We start from the raw sequence: 19,667 nt of genomic DNA, 5'->3' as shown, positions 1-19,667 counted from the left end.
TTATAAAAATTCAAAAAGTATACTTATTTAAAACATTTCAAACCATCCCTAGAAAAACTAGTACCGAAGGAATATTAACAACGTGAATAATGGGTTAGCTCAATTTTATTTATTTTTTTCTTTCTTTTTTAAGGGTTGAAAAATTATGGATTTAATAAGCAACTCGAGTTTAGCTCAAGCTTTTGAATTCAGGCTTGGGCTTAGTTTGCATTGGCAACTTAAGTTTTGAGGCTCAGATTGAGTGGGCTTGGTTAGCTTTTAATGTAGCTTGGGCTGAGCTTGGGAAACATCCAATGGAAAAGACTCTGCTTGACAAATTTTTTTTTTTTTTTGGTTGATTTTTTTTTTAATGGATTTTTTTTTAAAAAAAAAAAGTTAAAATATTCACTTTTAGGTGTTAGTAGACTAGATGAACCAGAAAATTAAAAAATTGACAAAATTGACAAATAAACTATTTTTTTTAATTTTATATCCTTGTAAACTAGACTGATTAAAAAAATAATTAAAAAAATTACAAAAATGTAAAATTGTGTCTTTCATTAGAAAAGTCTAAAAAATTGCCAAGTGTCATTTTCAACATGTTAAAATCGTTCCAGGTGTCCTTACAAATATCAAATAACTAATCACAAAGATGGTAGAGAAATCAAAATTTTTATCAAATATTCATATAGGTATGGGTCCCACTGCTCGGGCGGTTGTGAGTAAAATTATAAACTAACCCGTGAATAGTGGATTGACAAATAACCAAATTGTGATTTGAGACGGCTTCAATTTGCTAGTTGATTGAAAAACATTTGCATAATATATAATACTAATTTACATAATATTTTTCATATATGTAATTACTAATTCATAACAAATTTCACATCTTAAAACTCTCTCACACTGATTTTTACTTTTATATTTCATTAGAGATTTAAATATATATATATATTAACTATAGTGGAGTAGAGCAATTGAGAAGTCAGATTATAAATTTTAAAATTTTATCCATGATTAGTAAATCAGTATAGATTAATATGATTTTAACATATTGAACGATATTTTATATAATCCTGCGTGTGAATATTCGGTAGAAAATTTGTTAAAAAATTTCACTGCATCTTAACTTTTCTTTTTGTTCCCACGCTTCCTCTTTCTTTGTCTCTTTTTATTCCTCAACAAATATACATTTACATTTTTAAACTATTCATTAAAAAATCTCTCATTCTCTATAGTTTTTTTTGTTCATTAACCTGCCCATAGTGTAGTGTTTAATTGAGGCAATAAAGCATATATATTTTGCAGTTTTATGCGTAATGCAATAGAACTTCTTAAGTTGATATGAATTTGTCCTTAATAAAACTAGAAATTAATAAAAACTTGAAGATGACATGTCTTTTTTGGTTGAGTTATAAAGTTATATGTGTTCAAATGTAATTATGTGTTAAAATATTGAGTTTTAATTTTTGTATACTAAAACTGGGGATTTTCATGTGATTATAGCATACCAACTCTCATAATTTTATGTACAACTAATGTTGAAATGTTAGGGTCACGCTAATATGGTAAAATTTTAGTAATAACTCAAAAATGAATCATATTAAGTTATGACCCTAAGCATATATAATTTATATTTTAAAGCATTTTTTTTGGTGTTAAAAAGGTCTTTCTGAAAACGAGGGAGTAAATTTGTATCAACATTTCATTTGAAAATTTTAATTTAAAACACTTTCATTTTATAATGTTTCCTTTATATTATTAAAAATTTTACAAATACAAAACCTAAGCATGAATTTTTTTATTATTGATTTTTCAGTCCTTATCAATATGTATTTTTCTATGCTTTTCAAAAGTTGCTAACTCTAGATACATATATAAATTTCAAACTGTTTTATAAGATTTAAATTAGTCTCTAATGATATTAAATTTTGTACGACCCTGTTTGATATAATGAACCTGCAAGACAAGATGCGAGTCTTGAGTGGGCATTGATATGGTGCAGATAAAAGAAAAATGCTTGGGAGCACTAATTAGTGCTCCCACTAATTAGGTGGCAGTGGGTCCCGCCATGAATGATGTGATGTTTTGGTCTTGGAGTTGTAATTTTTTTTTATTTTTTTTATTTTTTTAATGTATTAGTGCTATTAGTGGTGATGTTTTTAGTGGGATGAATCATTGTTGCAGATAAAAAACCCTCTAATACTTAAGTTAGCAGGATAAAGTTGGAGGAAATGAAAGAGAGGTATAAGGTTTATAAGGTTTTGTATATTATTTACCTTTGTGTCTCAAATTCTCAATCTTATATCAATTGTGATAGAGACTCTCATATATACATGATCCCTACAATTCCTATTCTCATCCCAACTGCTCATAATGTGGGGTCCACACATACATGAGTGGACCCAACACATACATCAAGGGCTAAGATCAAATTGGAGGTCATTGGACCCTCAAAAAAGGGGGTCCCAAACATTTCTGTGATTATATATACATTAGTCTCTCTATTAAACATTACACTTATAACAATATTACAAATCTATTCTTATCAACTTAGAATTTATTCAGAAAACAAATAATGGCTTAGATTCATTTTATATGTGGATTTCACATTTCAGCAATTCAATCTTTCACTACACAAATACTACACAAATACATTTAGGGTAAATTTAGGATTAGTAAAGATGGTTCCTAGTATTTTTCTTACACTTATTGCACACATGAAATAATATTAGATTTATATTAAAATGAGTTTAACATAAAAAAAAATAAAAAAATCTAACACAATCACTTTAGTTAAGTCAAAAACAAAATTATTTACAAGATATAATATTATGATTATTTAAAAAAAATGAATTTATACACCTACTGATTTAATATTTCAAATTCGATTTATAGTTGACGTCTAATTTTAAATTCATTTGTATAAAATGTTTTTATCTATTCATAATTTCTTGAACTATTTGTTTTAGATTTTGTACAATCTCATCAAAATTTTGTAATTTTTATTTCAGTTGAGAATATAAATTTTATTTAATATATTTTTATAATTTTTATTCTTTTACATTTTTTATAATCTGTTCCCCCCCCCTCGGGATACCATACTTATATGATTTCCCAATTATTAATATTGTATTATTTTTCACATTCACATAAAAATCAAATTTCAAACAAAAATTTTTTTTAAAAAAAAGATTCCTTTCGGGATACCATACTTATATGATTTCCCAATTATTAATATTGTATTATTTTTCACATTCACATAAAAATCAAATTTCAAACAAAAAAATTTAAAAAAAAAGATTTTAAAGATCTTATTTTAAGGATCTTATTTAGGGATCAACAATTATCATCTAAAAATAAATAAAATTTAGGATCATCTTATCTTCAGTTCACAAAGTGAATTAGGCCATGTTGTTATGTTCCGTTTGGCAAGGGCTTTTGTGACTATTTTAGCCACAAAAGACAAAATAGGCTATTTTAGTCACAATAAACAAAACATCACATCCAACTCATAATCATTACACTATTTTCTCACAAAAAAAAGTTAAAAAAAGTCAAAAAGTCAAAAAATTCTTTCCAAACCAAGCTTTTTAGCCCAGGTTAAAATAGCCAAAAGGCAACCCAATTCCCAAACGGAGGCTTAATGATCTAAACCGTTTATTTTTTAAATCACAATATATAGATTTTGTCAATCAAAAAATGAATGGTCTAATTTTTGAATAATTTTTGTTGTTCCTTTTTTTACAAATAAATATCTTAAAATAGTATAATTATAGTTATCAAATCAATTTAATTTTTTTTATAAATAATTTACATATTGTGTCTTAAAAAATAAACAAAACAACACAACCGAATTCACTTTGTAAACCGAGACAATCTACTTTAAATATCACCAAACAAAGGAAAATGCTAAAAATTTTAAAAATTTTACCAAATATTTTATCAAATGTCTCACGGATGTGAATCCCACACTTATATAGGATCTATACCGTGTAAAACCTTTAATAAAACATTTGGTAAAATTTTTAATATCCCTATTATTTCTCTCAAACAATACCTAAACAAACACTCGCCCACTCTCACACCTCTGTTCCTCTTCCAAGACCACCGAGATCTGCCCCCCACCCACCCCACACACACACACACACACACACACAGCGCGCCTGATCATGTCTCAGTATGTACGTACACTGCTGCGATTCCGTAAAGAGCATTTCTCTTAGTTTTATTTTTTAAATTCAGTAACATATTAAGAAAATAATTAATTGATAATTAAATATATTTTTTAATTATTAATCAATAATCCATTTAATATATTATTAAATTTAAAAAATGTGTCTAAAAAATAAATTTTTATATCTTTTTTTTTTCTCCATAAAACATATACATAACATATTTTCCTTTTCATTTTCTCCTGAAACAAACAGTCCACAAGGAATAATTTTTTCACCCTTTTCCTCTTATATATATATATATATATATGTATCCTATTATCCATCATTGAAACCATTTGTTTCTCTCGCAGTCTCTACTTAGAGAGCACTATACCTTCCTCTGAAAATGGCGAAACTCTCTGAAACTTCATCTAAACTTGTCATCTTCTTCACCATTTGCAGCCTCTTCGTCAGTCAATCCACGGCGGCTTACTCCATCGGCGTCAACTACGGCACGGTGGCCGACAACCTCCCGCCACCGTCCCAAGTCGCCTCCTTCATCAAAGACCAAACCACCATCGACAGAGTCAAGATCTTCGACGCCAACCCCGACATCCTCCGCGGCTTCGCCAACTCCGACATCTACGTCACCGTCACCGTCGCCAACTCCGACATCCCCGCCGTCTCCAAACTCTCCGCCGCCGTGTCCTGGGTGGCTAACAACATCCTCCCCTTCTACCCCACCACCAAAATCCACCGCATCGCCGTCGGGAACGAAGTCATCGCCACCGCCGACAAAACCCTCATCGCCCACCTCCTCCCCGCCATGAAATCTCTCCACGCCGCCCTCAATCTCGCCGGAATATCCAGCATTCAGGTCTCCACACCTCATTCACTAGGTATATTATCAAGCTCGGAGCCACCCAGTTCGGGTCGGTTCAGACGGGTTTACGACCGGGTCATATTCGCCCCAATCCTTGAATTCCATCGCCAAACAAACACGCCCTTCATGGTCTGCCCATACCCGTTTTTCGGGTTCACACCGAATACTCTGGACTACGCTCTGTTCAAGCCAAACGGCGGCGTTTTTGACCACGCTACAGGGATGAACTACACGAACATGTTTGATGCACAGTTGGATGCGATTTACTCGGCGATGAAAAGGCTGGGGTACGATGACGTGGACATCGTGGTGGCGGAGACCGGGTGGCCGTCGGCCGGTGACCCGGACCAGACGGGTGTGAATATGGATAATGCGGTGTCGTATAATGGGAACCTCATCAGGCACGTGTGCTCAGGCGAAGGCACGCCGTTGATGCCTAACAGGACGTTTGAGACGTACGTTTTCTCGCTGTTCAATGAGGATCTCAAGCCCTCGACTTCGGAGCGGAACTTCGGGTTGTTCCGGCCCGATTTGTCACCGGTTTACGACGTGGGCATTCTGCGTAATGGACAGGTATATCCTTAGCTGCTGTGTAGCTGTGCTCTGCGTGTGTGTATGGAATGGCAACATACATTAGGAAATGTCATTAAACTCTATTCTTAGACAAACGGCCCTCTGTTTTGTTGAATGCGAGCGGATCCTCTAGAGTGAATTGTCTGGAGTGATCTCCTAAAGTAGTTGATCCAACGGCTCAGAATAAAACTCACCAAAACGACGTCGTTTTGGTGAGTATTTTGAAAAAAAAAAATAAATAAAAATCAGATTTTTTGAAGGTTTTTTTTACAGATCAACAATGGCTTCCATTGTTCATCTTCTTCACAACCCAACAACCTAAATCAACTCTCTCTCTCAAATCCATTCTCTCCATCATCCTCCTCATTCTCTCTCTCTCCTCCCCCACTCTCTCTCTCCATAAACGACTTCACCAAATCCGACAGAGTTGATGATGTCGTGGTGATGATGTCGTATGTGTATAGTATCATGAAGATCCAAAAGCGTTGGATCGACGATGGCGATCTCAACCCAACGGATCAGATTCTCATGGCCAGAAACCTCCTTGAAGCCTCTCTTATGGGTATTAAATCTCAATTTATTTTGATTCAATCATTGAAATGTGATTTATGAATTATTTTTTTGGTTAATTAATTGTGTTTGAATTCAGTAATTTGGTTGTTTGGCTGTTCCAAAAATGTGAATTTTGCCATATTAGAATTATTTTTATTGAAAATCAGGTAATTTGTTGTGTTTGGTTGTAAACATGGATCTAGCATTTAACTTTTTTCTTTTTTTTCTTTTTTTTGAAGATGTAGAATTATCAAATCTAAAAATTGGGGAATTCAATCATTCGAATTTTCAGATTTTAAATTAGTTAATTCAAGATGAAATAACTGAATTTGCCTAACCAAAGAAACCCAGATTGTTGTTTGAATTTTTTTTTTTTTCTTTTTTTTTTTTTTTTCATCTATTCATAAGAGGGATGTTTTTTGATTGGAGGCAAGACTTTGTTTTGTGGGGTTGAGTCGAGCAGAACGTTGTCATGTAAATTTGCAAACTGTTCTTCTCTTCTCATCTTTTTTTCTCTTCCCCTTTCTCCACACGAACCCAATACACACCAGGAGCTATGATTGATTGAGTGGTTATAAACCAGAGGGACAAGTTAGAAAATTATATGTCATGTAGTTATAATTTCCTTTCGTGTTTCTGTGGCGAAAGATAATTTAGGTTGTTGGGTTGTGAAGAAGATGAACAATGGAAGCCATTGTTGATCTGTAAAAAAAACCTTCAAAAAATCTGATTTTTTTTTTTTTTTTTTTTTCAAAATACTCACCAAAACGACGTCGTTTTGGTGAGTTTTATTCTGAGCCGTTGGATCAACTACTTTAGGAGATCACTCCAGACAATTCACTCTAGAGGATCCGCTCGCTTGTTGAATGACCAAAGCACCCTCCTTTATACTGTATCTAGGGACATTTTACGGTCATTTTTCTTTAACGGTAATTACAATTTTGTATTGTTATAGTTTAATTTAAATTTTATTTTGATTTTTATAGTTTTAAATTGAACGATTAGTTTTTACATTTAAATCTAGTTTCAGTTTAGTTATTCTATTCAAGTTAAAAGTCCCAACTAATGATTTTAGTGCATGCAGGAAAAAATTGATAAAAATTTGGACAACGGATCAAATTAAAATTAGCTTCAAAGACAAGAGACTAAATTGTTTAATTTAAAATTATAAGAATTTGAGTGAAATTTGGATCAAAGGGTTAAAAGATTAACCCATTTTCTTATTTCATTTTTATGTAATTAATATCTTAAAAAAAAACCAATAAATAATCTCTAAAATTTTTAATTTTAATTTATATGGTATAGTCTAATACAAAATTTAATGTGTATAAAGGAGTTTTATAATTTAAACAACTAAAATTATACCATCAAACACATACTTCTTCTTCAACTCTCATTGTAAGTTAGTAAATTTAGCTGTGTGATTTAAATGGTTTAAATTTTAAAGATGGATATTGATTTGAGCAACCCTCCTCGAAAGGATGATGTTAGTTAAAATTAAAAATTTTAATAATTAAATTGATAAAATAATATAATGATTTAAGCATGAAAGATAAAAGTGAAATTATTTTTGCAAAAAAGATTGGGAGTTCTATGGAAAAAACTCTAATTTGTGATGAGTCTTATGTAATATGATATTTTAATCTTATTTTATTTTTTATTTTTTTGATAATTCACGTCACTAGAATCAAGTTTAAAATCCTAACTTAGAGTTCCAAATCATCACTCTTATTTTTGTTTTAATAATTTTATATGGTTATTTTTGTAGAAGAATGTTTGCACTTAAAAAAAAAAAAAAATCTCCCGTCCTTTCTGGGTTTTCGAGATAAGCAGTAGCAACTCCTTGACGAATCTGCTACGGCAAGTGCTATCGTTTTTCTCATGTTATGACTATCATGACCGTTGAAATGAGAGTCCGAGTCCCCACAAAAACAAACAGTCCAGTATTGGTTTTTTGATTGCATTGTTGATGATGCAGAGCGGTGGTACCACACCTACAATGCCTACGGCGATGGCTCCGTCACCGTCCGATTCAATCAAGAAGTGGTGTATACCGAATGAGGATGCGAGCGACGAAGCATTGCAGGCGAACATAGACTTTGTGTGCAGCAGCTCCGGTGGGGTGGACTGCAGCCCAATAGAAGAGGGTGGGCAATGTTTCGATCCAAACACCGTCCGATCGCATGCATCATTTGCGATGAACGCTTACTATCAGGCTAACGGTGGAAACAATTTCGACTGTGATTTCATCAATACCGGAGTCGTCACCGTGGCCGACCCCAGTAAGTTTGAAGCTACGCTTATTTAAAAAGCTCTTATTCAAAAGCATTATTGTAAAGCTGATGTTAATGCTCATGTCTGCTGTTGCAGGTTATGGGGAATGCAGGTACGCGGCTTGAAAGCAAGCAAGTAGTATAGAGAGGTGTGAAGAGTCGGTGGCGGAGGTTGCTCAATGATCATTTGTTCCTAAGCATAAGCACAAATGTTTTTTCTGTGCTCTCTCTCTCTCTCTCCGAGTCTCAGAGTTTAATTTATGTGTAGAGTTGTGCATCATTATTTTATTTTGTTTTTTACAGCGGGGAATGATCAGCGGAGTTGGGTAATTAGAATGTGTGTTTTTTGTCTTTTGGATTTAAAAGGTGAGTGGTCCATGCATGCATGTGTATAATTTTAAAGAGTATATGGCTTCATGCTGTTCGGATCCTTAATTTTGGAGAAGCTTTAAGCATTGCTACAATTACAAGAATTTATATTTTTACGCTGTGTTTGATTGGTAGATTTGGGGAGGAATTTGGAAAGAAAAAAAAAAAAGTATGTAAAATTAGGTGAAATATAAATATATTTTACTCACATTTCACTTACCTTTTCAATTTTCCTTTCTAAATCTCTCTTCAAATCCCCCAACCAAACACATCATTAAATACACAAACTAATGGAGAAGAGTCATGTTAGACACCTATGCATTTTATCATAAATTTATTAATAATGATGCGGTAAGAGAATGGGCTCTTAATTAATCATTAAGTATGTAATAAATTAAAAATTGACACCTATTATGATATGAGTAATGATAGAGACCCCAAATATTCTACTAGTTTTACCAAATGTCTCACATGGTGTGGGACCCACATTGTAGGTCCCACACCCATGTGAGACATTTGGTAAAACTTTTGGTAGAATTTTTGGAACGTCTAACATTTTTGTTATGATATATCATTATGGTTCAAATTATAAAAAATTTTGGACTGTTTCAAACATTTTCTAATTGAAAAGTATAAATAGGAAGAAAAAATTTGTTGGCATAAGGTTAACAATACATATCATCTCATTAGGAATGGCAATGGGGGCAATAGGGTGGATATTAATTCCCCATCCCCATTCCCCTATAATAAATTTTCCCCATTCCCCATTTCCCATGGGTACCACCCTCCCCATTTTTTAATGGGTATGGATTTTCTCCAACCCACTTTAATCTCCTTTTTTTAATTTTTTATATTTAATGTTAACAACCACTCTTTTTTTTTTTTTTTTTTTTTTTTTTTTTTTTTTTTTTTTTTTTCACAACAAAAACTAAATGTACTTTCAATCTTTTTTCTTTCTTTTTTAATATATTTAATGTAAACAATTTATTTTTATTTATTTATTTATTTTTATTTTTATTTTTTTTTTAAGGTTCACAACAAAAGTTAAATATACCTTCAATCTTTTTTCTTTCTTTTTTAATATATTTAATGTTAACAATTTTTTTTTTTATTTTTTTATTTTTTATATTTTTTTAAGGTTCACAACAAAAGTTAAATTACCTTCAATCTTTTTTCTTTCTTTTTTAATATATTTAATGTTAACAATTTTTTTTTTCTTTTTTTTTTAAGGTTCACAACAAAAGTTAAATATACCTTCAATTTTTTTTCTTTCTTTTTTAATATATTTCATGTTAACAATCTTCTTGTTTTTCTTTTGTCTTTTTTTTTTTTATAAAGGTTTTAGCTAAATATACCTTCAATCATTTTTCTTTCTTTTTTAATATATTTAATGTTAACAACTTATTTTTTTATTTATTTTTTTTATTTTTTTAAGGTTCACAACAAAAGCTAAATATACATTCAATCTTATTTTCTTTTATTTGGTTCAACAACAAAATCAAATACACATTAATTAATTAATTAAAAAGTTTGTTTTATAATAATCAAATATATAATTTTGAGACAATCAAAAAGTTTGTTTGAAGAAAGTGTTATAAGACTCATATTAAATTGCATCAGGGCATAAACAAGGAATTGTTAACCACGGACAATTTAGACATTAAATCATCTTTCTCTTAGCAAATTTGAACCATTCATTTTAATTTATCCAAAATCTAATTATACCTTTAACAAATCTGAACCACTCATTTTAAGATATCTATGCATTACCACACCCAATCCATCATCCATCTTCTTCCTTTAGTCCCCCACGAATTTTGTTGTTTGTTACTTTTAAAAAACAAAAAATATTTTTTCAATTAAATTTTTACTAATTTCACAACACCGTCACCACTATTCTCACTTTCACTGTCACACTACCATCACTATAGCCACTACCATCATCACTGCCGCCATCACCCCACCACAATGTAACAATTTCTACTTTCACCTTCGTTCCATCACCACCACCACCAAATATAAAAAAATATATTTTGAATTTTTTTTATAAAAAATATTTTTCATTAAAAAATATTTTCTATCTAAATAAATGAAGCATAACATTGGGAAACAAGTTGATTTCAGTTAAATCTGTTCATAACTAAGAAAAATTCTTTTAATTTAAAAAAAATTATTTAGCATGACTTTGTATCCCCTTTTTCACTACAAGAATTTACACATTTTGCGACCACTTTTGCCGACAAAAAAAATTTTGGTCGCAAAAAAATGACATTTGGCGACCAAATATTAATTAGTCGCGAATGATCATTATCTTTGGCGACCAAATATTATTGGTCGCAGAAGGTTATATTTTGGCAACCAAAAAATATGTTGGTCGCAGAAAGTGGTATACTTTTGCCGACCAATTACAAATTTGGTTGTGGAAGGTCACATATTTTTTGGCGACCAAAAATTTGGTCGCGAAAAACTTATTTTCAGCAACTAAAAAAAATTAGTCGCCAAATTAGTACTGTTAGCGACTAATATTTTAGTCGTTGTTGATTGAGATTTGACGACTAAAAAAATTTGTCGGTGAAAGAACTTGTTTTTGCGACTAATTTGATCTTTTGGTCGCCAAAAGTTTGGGGGGAAATTTGAAAGATGGAGGGGGGAAATGAAACTTGCAAGTGTGGAACAGTGAAAGGAACAAGACTTTCGAAGTAACAGATGACTCCCCAAACCTCATTTTCTCTCTCATGTCGAAAACCCTTCTCTCCCGCATTAAACCTCGTCACAACCCCAAACCCAGTTCTTCCCCTTCCTTCTCCTTCAAACCCTTGATCAAGCGACTCGTCAACGAACTCTGTGACATCCTCAAAACCCACCACCACAATCAATGGCAAGACACCCTCGAAACCCGCCTCTCCGAAGAAGAAATCGTCCCATCTGACATTGCCCATTTGGTGCTCGACCGTATTCGCGACCCCGAATTGGGTTTGAAGTTCTTTGATTGGGTCACTCAACGCCCATACGGTTGTTCTCTTGATGGGTTTGCTTATTCTTCTCTTCTTAAGCTCTTGGCCAGCTCTAGAGTGTTTTCAGAGATTGAGACTGTGTTGGAGAGTATGAAAGTTGAAGACAAGTTACCGACTCGGGAAGCTTTGGATGCTGTAATTCGAGCGTATTCGGATTCTGGGTTAGTCGATAAAGCCCTTGAAATTTATACTACTGTGCTTAGTACTTCTAATTCTGTTCCAAGTGTTCTTGCTTGCAATTCTTTGCTTAATGCGCTTGTAAAAGAGGGTCGAATTGAAATTGCAAGCCGGGTATATGATGAAATGTTTGATTCGATCTATTGATTCGATTCAAGTATGGTAGGTTTCGATTGAAGATCTATTGATCGATTGAAGATCATAATGTGCAGTGTAGATGTTAAAATTGAACACAAAATACATACATACATATATATGAATAGATTGACAAATTTTCTTTTACAGTCAAGGTCTCGATCTCATTCTTTATTTGTTGTACATACATGTTTATATGTACAAAGGAAGTCCTGAAACAGGGGAAAATCAGTAAACCTGTGGTTGCTTGGGTCAGTGGAACTTGTGCACGTCTCTTCAAGTCAGAAGTACAATTTGGTCATGCGGTGAGCTACTGCTAAATTTCCTTGGATATAATTTTTGTTTATTTATTTTATTTTATTTTTGGTGTTATTTTCTAATTTTGCTCAACGTTGCTTAAATTAGGGAGCCAAAAGTGGTGGTGAGATGGAGTCTGCACAAGCCAAGAATCAAGCACTTCACGATGCTGGAGCTGTTGTCCCAACTTCATTTGAAGCATTTGAAACTGTGATTAAAGAAACATTTGAGAAGCTGGTAAGCTGTTGCACATCTCATACCCATTACTGCCATTATGTAGGCATTCCTCACTACCACCAGTTTTAGTAAATCATTTGCTTACATTTTGCTTAGGTTGAGGGGGGCAATGTTACTCCTACAAAGGAAGTTTAAGCCGCCACAAATCCCTGAGGATCTTAATACTGCTATTAAGAGTGGAAAAGTCCGAGCTCCAACTCATATTATATCCACCATATCTGATGACAGAGGTATGATATATGCTATATATATTGTGTATGGGTTTAGGGTTTTCTTTCTCTTATATATTTAGGTGCCATAACTGCTGTAACAATATAGAGAATTAATGCAATATTAATCTTTTGTTGTTAAACTCACACCATCTAGGATACCGGGAGGACAGCAGTTCTGAATTTCTGCTTCAAACTGGAAATAAACTCTGCTAAATCTGTCTTTTGGAGGAGCTCATTGAGAATAAGGTTAACATTTCTTATGTTCAAAAGATGTTATCATTGCTTTGTACTCACCTGTCTTTCCTTAGGAAACAAATATTGCATTAAGTTTGCAATAAAAAACAAAGAAAGTACTTCTAAGTGATTAATCAACGTTGCCTATTTGGACATCTGAAATATGATCACTGAAACAAATTCTTTGTCTAATATGTTTTATTTTTCCTATGCAGCTTGATGGGTTTATCATCCCTCTGTTACAAGGGAATATCCTGAAGCTTTTCAATGCTTATTTTGTGTGTGTGTGTGCGCGCATGTGTTTATGCATGAGCACATGCGTGCGTGTTAAAGGTAACTATGGATGCAAGAGTAGTTTCTTATTTATGGTGTTTTCACTTAACCAAGGCATAAGCTATCAGACTGGACAACTCAAGCTGAAAATTCACCAGCCATAATTACTTTAATTTCAAGGAGGTGTACACGGCGCTTAGGTAGTGCAATATAGACATCACTGGTTTTTGTTCCTATTAATATGGCTATGGCAAAACATTGTAGTAAGTGGTTGTTATGTTGAATGGAGGGACCCGAATGTGGAGAAGAGGGGCTAACCTTGAAGGTTCTATGTCTTCATTTTTACAGGTATTATTTCCACAGGAAATGTGCCTTCAGACACGGATTGTTCCGGTTAATATCTTTTCAACTCAATATCTTAAGTGGACCAATTCACTGGCTGACTTGCTTTTTTCTTCTCTGGACCCCAAAGTAAATTTCTGGCAAGTGAACCAATGAGTAACAGCTACTTCTTAATTTGCTTCAGATTCAAGGTTCAATTCCACTCCTTTGGGAGCAAATTGTTGATTTGAGCTATAAACCACGACTTAATATTATTGATCATGAGCAAACAGTATGTATTTTCTTCTGGATACAGCTCTTTATGTTTAAGTTGTGTAATGATGAGCATCTAACTGTGTTTTTCTTCCTTTAGTCAAAGGTTGTGGAGCGCCATTTTCATGATATTATAGAAAGATACGGAGAGACCGTAAAAGTTGACCTAACCGATAAGGTAAGACTTTCCAGCACCACACTAGGACATTAACCTGGGGCGTAGTTTCAATATGATTTTCTTGCTGGAAGTGGAGAAATCCAGGTAGCAAATATGAATGTTGTTCTTTGAAGTCTATTTTTTTAGACTTTCAATATGATCAACTTTTTGTTTCTTCTTCAACCACCATTATCACGTGCAATTAGGAAGGATAAGATTTTCCGGGCTCGCTGAAATTTGAGAGATAGATTGAATCATAGCAGCTTTTCATTTTTTATGGAAAATCTATGCATATTACATATCATTTTCACATGCTCTGTTTCTAAATGAAAACATCATCTTTTAGACTTTCATTCCCTACTTAATATAAAGTTGTTCTTTTGATGAAAACATCATCTAAATGAAACTCTAAAAGATGAGATATACAAGATATCGGTGATTTTAAACATCATCTTTTAAATGAAAACATCATCTTTTGATGCTATATACAAGATATCGGTGATTCTAAATGAAAACATCATCTTTTAAACATCATCTAAATGAAAACATCATCTTTTGATGCTGACGAAGTAAGAAAGCAAGCTGCAGCTTCTACACAAAGGTTTGAGGAAGGTATCGGTGATTTTAAATGTGAATTCCTATTCATGTTATCAGTACTAGCAATTCAGTTACCTATTAATATGGGTATTTCATATCTGATTTGCCACTTTGTGTATGAGTGTCTAAGTTTTGCTGAGCTAAAATTCAGTTCTCTCTTAATCCCCTATGGTGGTGGGTTGCCCAGGAAATCCATTGTCAATCTTGGATGGGATTTTCATGGCAATCAAGGATGACATAGATTGTTATCCCCATCCATCAAAAGGTAAAATAGATTTGACTTTTCATTTCCTTAAGTTTCTTATTCTACTTAGAAAGTTATCTCAGTATTCTATGATGAACAGGTGCAACAACATGGTTTCATGAGGTCCGCCCTGTTAGAAAGGATGCAGTTTGTGTATCAAGATTACGTAAATGTGGTGTGATTTTTGTTGGAAAGGCAAATATGCATGAATTGGGCATGGGAACAACTGGAAACAATCCAAACTATGGGTAAGTTTTCATGTTACAGCTACATAAACAGAGACATAAATAGGATATTATTGTTCAACATGCATGAGTAAATGACCAGAGAACTTGATGAATTGAGAAATAATTCTGGTAGTCGCAAGTGTGCCAACAGTGGATTATGGCTGAATCAACACCTGATTGTGCATGTATTGGTGCATCTGACCTGAAATAGGACCTTCAATGTTATATTGCCTTGACATAAAGTCCATAAAACTTGTTTATTTTTGTTCACCAATATGTGGTTATTTCAATGTAGTAGAGATTATTAAGTAGATGCTAGATAATGATGGCCCTTGGCTCATTGAATCTGTAAATTTGTTGGAATCTTGTGTTATTACCTGCAGGTAACATGTCAGACTAAAGCTAGTTAATTTATTACATATCTTTCTTCTTCTGTAATATTTGATTTACTTTATCTGCTTAAAAGTTCTATTATCTCTGATTATTTAGTCTTTGGAATGCTCTTAGGGTTAATTATAGTAAATTATTATTTTGGGGACATATCTTAGCTTTTTACCATATGTTAGCACTGTATTCTTACTTATGTTAACTTTAATTATCAAATGTCTTGCTTCCAGTTATTATTTACATGTTTATCTGCTTGTGCGGATTATGGTAACCTCATAAGCCTTAACTCATTAATAATTTAGCAGAATAAATATATTGTTTAGAAAGAAATGGTTAAGTATATGCTTATATTATATTATCGGAACCCAATCGGGCTTAGTTCCTCAATTTCTTTTCTTTTTTTTTTTCCCAGTTAAATATTCTTACTTATAAAGATGCTTGTTCATTGGCTTTAGATTCTTGTTTACTTCTTGCATCAACTTAAAAGATCTAGCATGGTTTAATATAATTTGTTTATTTTCATTAAGTTTTATTTTTATTTTGTTTTATTGTTTTAGGATATGATTTACCCATTCACCTTTTTAACATGGCAACTACATATCTTTCTATATCTAGTACTGATTCCTTCAGCTTATAGATAGCTATCAGAGACAAATGACTTTCACAAATTTTTTCACAATAACAGAACAGCAAGAAATCCGCATGCTCCAGAAAGATATACAGGTGGATCTTCCTCAGGCCCAGCAGCAATCATAGCTTCTGGACTTTGTTCAGCTGCACTAGGAACAGATGGTGGAGGTTGAACAAATCTAACATGCCCCGCTGTAAATGATTCTCATTGTTTTTCAAGATAATTATTGTAATTTGGTGACTTATTAATGCAAAATTGCAGGTTCCATTCGTATTCCTTCTTCCCTTTGTGGCGTGGTGGGCTTGAAAACAACATATGGACGGATCGACATGACAGGGTAAATTCTTGGAATTATATGACATCAAGTGTCATACATATACATTACCATTATCCATTTAATTGGTCTGTTCTGTACATAATGAAGCCATTTTAACTGATAAGAACAACCATAATGCCCAGTTATACCCTTGTTCTGCCACTCAAGTACTTTATTCACACACATTTTTTTTGTATAAGTTTTGTTTACAGATGCACAAGCTTATATGTCAATATCTCGTTTGTACATGATAAGAGTATGCTTCATATGATTTGGAGTGTTGTGTAGGCTGTGGACGTTTATGATCCTGTTTATCTTTTTTTTAAAAAAAGACATCTACTGCTTTAGTATGGGTGCGAATAAATTAGTGTTGCAGCCCACAAAGAGGAAATCTGTGACATCTGCCTGAAGATTAGTTGTGGAAACTTATTTTCAGCATGCCAATTTGAATAAGAACGCAAATAATCTGGGCTTGCTTATATGCTGGTGTAAAATTTCATAGGATATATCTTAGGATAGGGAGGCTTAACAGAAAGCAGCTGAAATCTAAAATGATGCAATAATGCATGTTAAATGGTGTTATTCCATAAGCGAAGTTCATAAAAAAAATTATTTAGGAGGAATAAATAAATATATATATATATATATATATATATTTTGATTTGCAATGATGGCGTCTCACTGTTCAAGTTGTTCTTGTTGCTACTAACTTTTCTATATGTATTGTTCAACATGATAAGCCCTACAATCCTTTTGGGTGCTAAGTTGTTCAACATGCATCCCCACTTCCGGTATACATGAGGGAGGTTAGGACCGTGGTTTATTCCCAATTCTTGGAATCCTATGAGAGTGTCACAATTGAGGCAATGGCAAAAGCATTTGGAGTAACAGTAGAGTTCATTGATTTGTAAGTGATCTCATTTTCCTAGATACACTCACTCATGCTTTTGATCTTTTCTGTAAGATTGTTATTGATTTTTATTGTGAACCATTGGTGTTTAATTGAGTTCCTCGTTTGCACCAGGGAACTGTCACGTTTTATTGCAGCAGGGAAGCTTCACTGCAAGATTGATAAAGTTGCCGGTGTTTTGGAAACTAACCGTCCAGATGCAAAGAATGCTCTTTATCAAGCAACTATCAAGCAAGGGGACTTCCTACTAAACCGAATTCAGAAGCTTTCTCGTGTGATTGATCTGTGAAAGCATTTCTTGCGTTTTGGAAAATGATGCCCCAAAGTGGGTCTAGGGATTATTCATCATATTTACATGAATTCTCAATTTCAAATCTAACAAATCAAGTTACAATATGATGCCATGTTATTTTACTGTTATTTTTGTTCCATTAATCTGAAATTTATTTCTTGCTATGAGACAAAGCTACACTGAGAGTTGGCTAATGTATTTCTATACATCCATTTCAATGTCTTTACAGAGCCAAGGTGCCGAGAATGCCAACACGGAAGGCATAATTGCAAAATACGATACAAAGTTTAACAAGAAGTTTAGCACTGACAGATTGGGTTTGAAATAAGAAAGTATGATAATGAATTTGACCACAAGACTGATTACGGTGAAGGTGTTGAAAGCTGCGGAGCCTATGGTGTGGATTATGATTATGAGGATTGACATGAGATATGAAGAACTTGGCTTTATGTTAAAATTTAAAAATTTATTATTTGATGTTACATTAGTTTATGAGAAAATTTTGTAAAAGTATATTTTATTTTTCTATAATTTTTTCTTTCCTGACACATTCATCACATGACGATGAATATGCTATGAACTTGTGCCCTTACATAGCTTGAGAAAGAAATAAAAGAAAATTTTGATATTATTTATTAGAGAGGTTTTGCACACCTTGTTTTCTTTTTTGGTAAACAAAGCATAACAATATATTAAGATAAAATAGTTCTGGAGTATTGAGCCCCTACAACATCCGTTAATTTGAATGATGCTTTAAAATTATAGGTTTATTATGGATTGAATGAATTATTAGGAATTACAGGTGTATTGTTTTCCTGCTTTGGCGACCAATTTATTAGTTGCGACAAATAAATTATTTTTTTTCGCAAAAAATGACAATTGCCGACCAAGAGTTTTGGTCGCAAAAAATACATCTATTGCCGACCAAAAATTTTGTTGGTCGTGGAAACTCACTTTTGCCGACCAACAGTTTTGGTCGCGAAAAGTAGCAATTGGCGACCAAACTAATTTTGGTCGCAGAATGTCACAATTGGCGACCAAAAAATTTGGTCGCGAAATGTCACAATTGGCGACCAAACTTTTTGGTCGCGAAATGTGTCAATTGGCGACTAAGAAATTTGGTCGGCAAAAGGCGACTTTTCGCGACCAAAGTGTTTTAGCGACAAAATGAATTAGTCGCGGTAATTAAATATTTAGCGACCAAAAATTTAGTCGGCAAATCCAACTTTTGCCGACCAACCAAAATTTTGGTCGCGAATTACTTTTGCCGACCCTCAATTGGCGACCAAAGTAGCGACCAAAAAAATTGGTCGCGAATAACTTTTGCCGACCAAAAATTGACTTTTAGCGACCAATTTTTTTGTTGCCAAAAGTGTTAATTCTTGTAGTGTTTGTTTTTCTAGCAAATAAATCTTTGTACCCATCATTTCTAACCAATCACAACTCATGCTTGTTTTGATTCTCTACAATTTCCTTATTTTCAAATACATTCATATATATATATATATATATATATATATGTTGTATAAATTGTGTGATAACATAAAACAAATAGATTCATACTCGTTAATTGAAATTTCAGAACAAGCAAACCATTCTGAAAATTACAATACACAACAAAATAAAATAACATAGAAAAGCAAACCGAAACCTACACTAGACAGTGTCCTTAATTTTTTTAAATAAATTTAAAAAATTCTAGATATGCATAAAATTTGACAAGAATAATGTGACAATGTTAATTAATGTGTATTTGATTTTATTGTTGAGCCAAATAAAATAAAATAAGATTGAATGTATAGCTTTGGTTGTGAATCTTAAAAAAAAAAAAAAAAAATGGTTGTGAACCTTAAAAAAAAATTTTATTACTTACCCAAAAAAAAAAAAAAAATTAAAAAAAATTAAATTAAATATATATTTAGCTTTGGTTGTGAATCTTAAAAAAAA

At 32.8% G+C, this 19,667-nt stretch overlaps 2 protein-coding genes across 15 annotated transcripts; both read left to right on the top strand.

Annotated features, from left to right (window-relative positions):
* The first annotated feature begins 4,484 nt into the window (after positions 1-4,484).
* On the top strand, positions 4,485-8,869 carry LOC114289512 (glucan endo-1,3-beta-glucosidase). The gene is made up of 3 exons (XM_028233262.2): positions 4,485-5,592; positions 8,123-8,426; positions 8,515-8,869. Exons 1-3 carry the CDS (start codon positions 4,543-4,545, stop codon positions 8,541-8,543), a joined length of 1,383 nt encoding a protein of 460 aa, XP_028089063.1. The 5' UTR covers positions 4,485-4,542; the 3' UTR covers positions 8,544-8,869.
* Positions 8,870-10,991: 2,122 nt separating this feature from the next.
* LOC114313316 (fatty acid amide hydrolase-like) lies at positions 10,992-18,351 on the top strand. Of its 14 annotated transcripts, none has more exons than XR_014363896.1 (13): positions 10,992-12,417; positions 12,518-12,646; positions 12,743-12,876; positions 13,013-13,104; positions 13,308-13,425; positions 13,892-13,978; positions 14,060-14,137; positions 14,901-14,978; positions 15,058-15,205; positions 16,262-16,369; positions 16,464-16,539; positions 17,259-17,425; positions 17,543-18,351. XR_014363896.1 is itself a non-coding variant. In XM_082919777.1 (12 exons), the coding sequence occupies exons 8-12, from the start codon at positions 14,933-14,935 to the stop codon at positions 17,984-17,986; spliced, it is 420 nt and encodes a 139-aa protein (XP_082775903.1). In that variant the 5' UTR covers positions 10,992-12,417; positions 12,518-12,646; positions 12,743-12,876; positions 13,013-13,104; positions 13,308-13,713; positions 13,892-13,978; positions 14,060-14,137; positions 14,901-14,932; the 3' UTR covers positions 17,987-18,351. The 14 variants fall into 14 exon arrangements, 5 of the variants coding, with proteins under 5 accessions (XP_082775903.1, XP_082775900.1, XP_082775901.1 ...); XR_014363892.1 differs by having other exon boundaries at positions 13,714-13,978; positions 16,257-16,369; XR_014363895.1 differs by having other exon boundaries at positions 13,308-13,565.
* Positions 18,352-19,667: the final 1,316 nt, after the last annotated feature.

Source organism: Camellia sinensis, chromosome 3 (genome assembly GCF_055761805.1).
Source record: "Camellia sinensis isolate YWXY chromosome 3, ASM5576180v1, whole genome shotgun sequence".
Lineage (NCBI taxonomy): Eukaryota > Viridiplantae > Streptophyta > Magnoliopsida > Ericales > Theaceae > Camellia > Camellia sinensis.
The sequence above is the reverse complement of the archived record's forward strand: the minus strand, read 5'-3'. Positions and strand labels throughout refer to the sequence as shown.

Bases quoted from the DNA above. Each gene is read 5' to 3' on its own strand.
- LOC114313316 (XM_082919773.1), top strand. From the start codon at position 14,882: ATGGTGGTGGGTTGCCCAGGAAATCCATTGTCAATCTTGGATGGGATT. The intron at 15,206-16,261 runs GTAAGTTTTCAT...ATAACAGAACAG, and splicing joins GGAAACAATCCAAACTATGG to CAAGAAATCCGCATGCTCCA. The intron at 16,370-16,463 runs GTTGAACAAATC...GCAAAATTGCAG, and splicing joins ACTAGGAACAGATGGTGGAG to GTTCCATTCGTATTCCTTCT.
- LOC114289512 (XM_028233262.2), top strand. From the start codon at position 4,543: ATGGCGAAACTCTCTGAAACTTCATCTAAACTTGTCATCTTCTTCACC. The intron at 5,593-8,122 runs GTATATCCTTAG...TTGATGATGCAG, and splicing joins GCATTCTGCGTAATGGACAG to AGCGGTGGTACCACACCTAC. The intron at 8,427-8,514 runs GTAAGTTTGAAG...CTGCTGTTGCAG, and splicing joins CGTCACCGTGGCCGACCCCA to GTTATGGGGAATGCAGGTAC.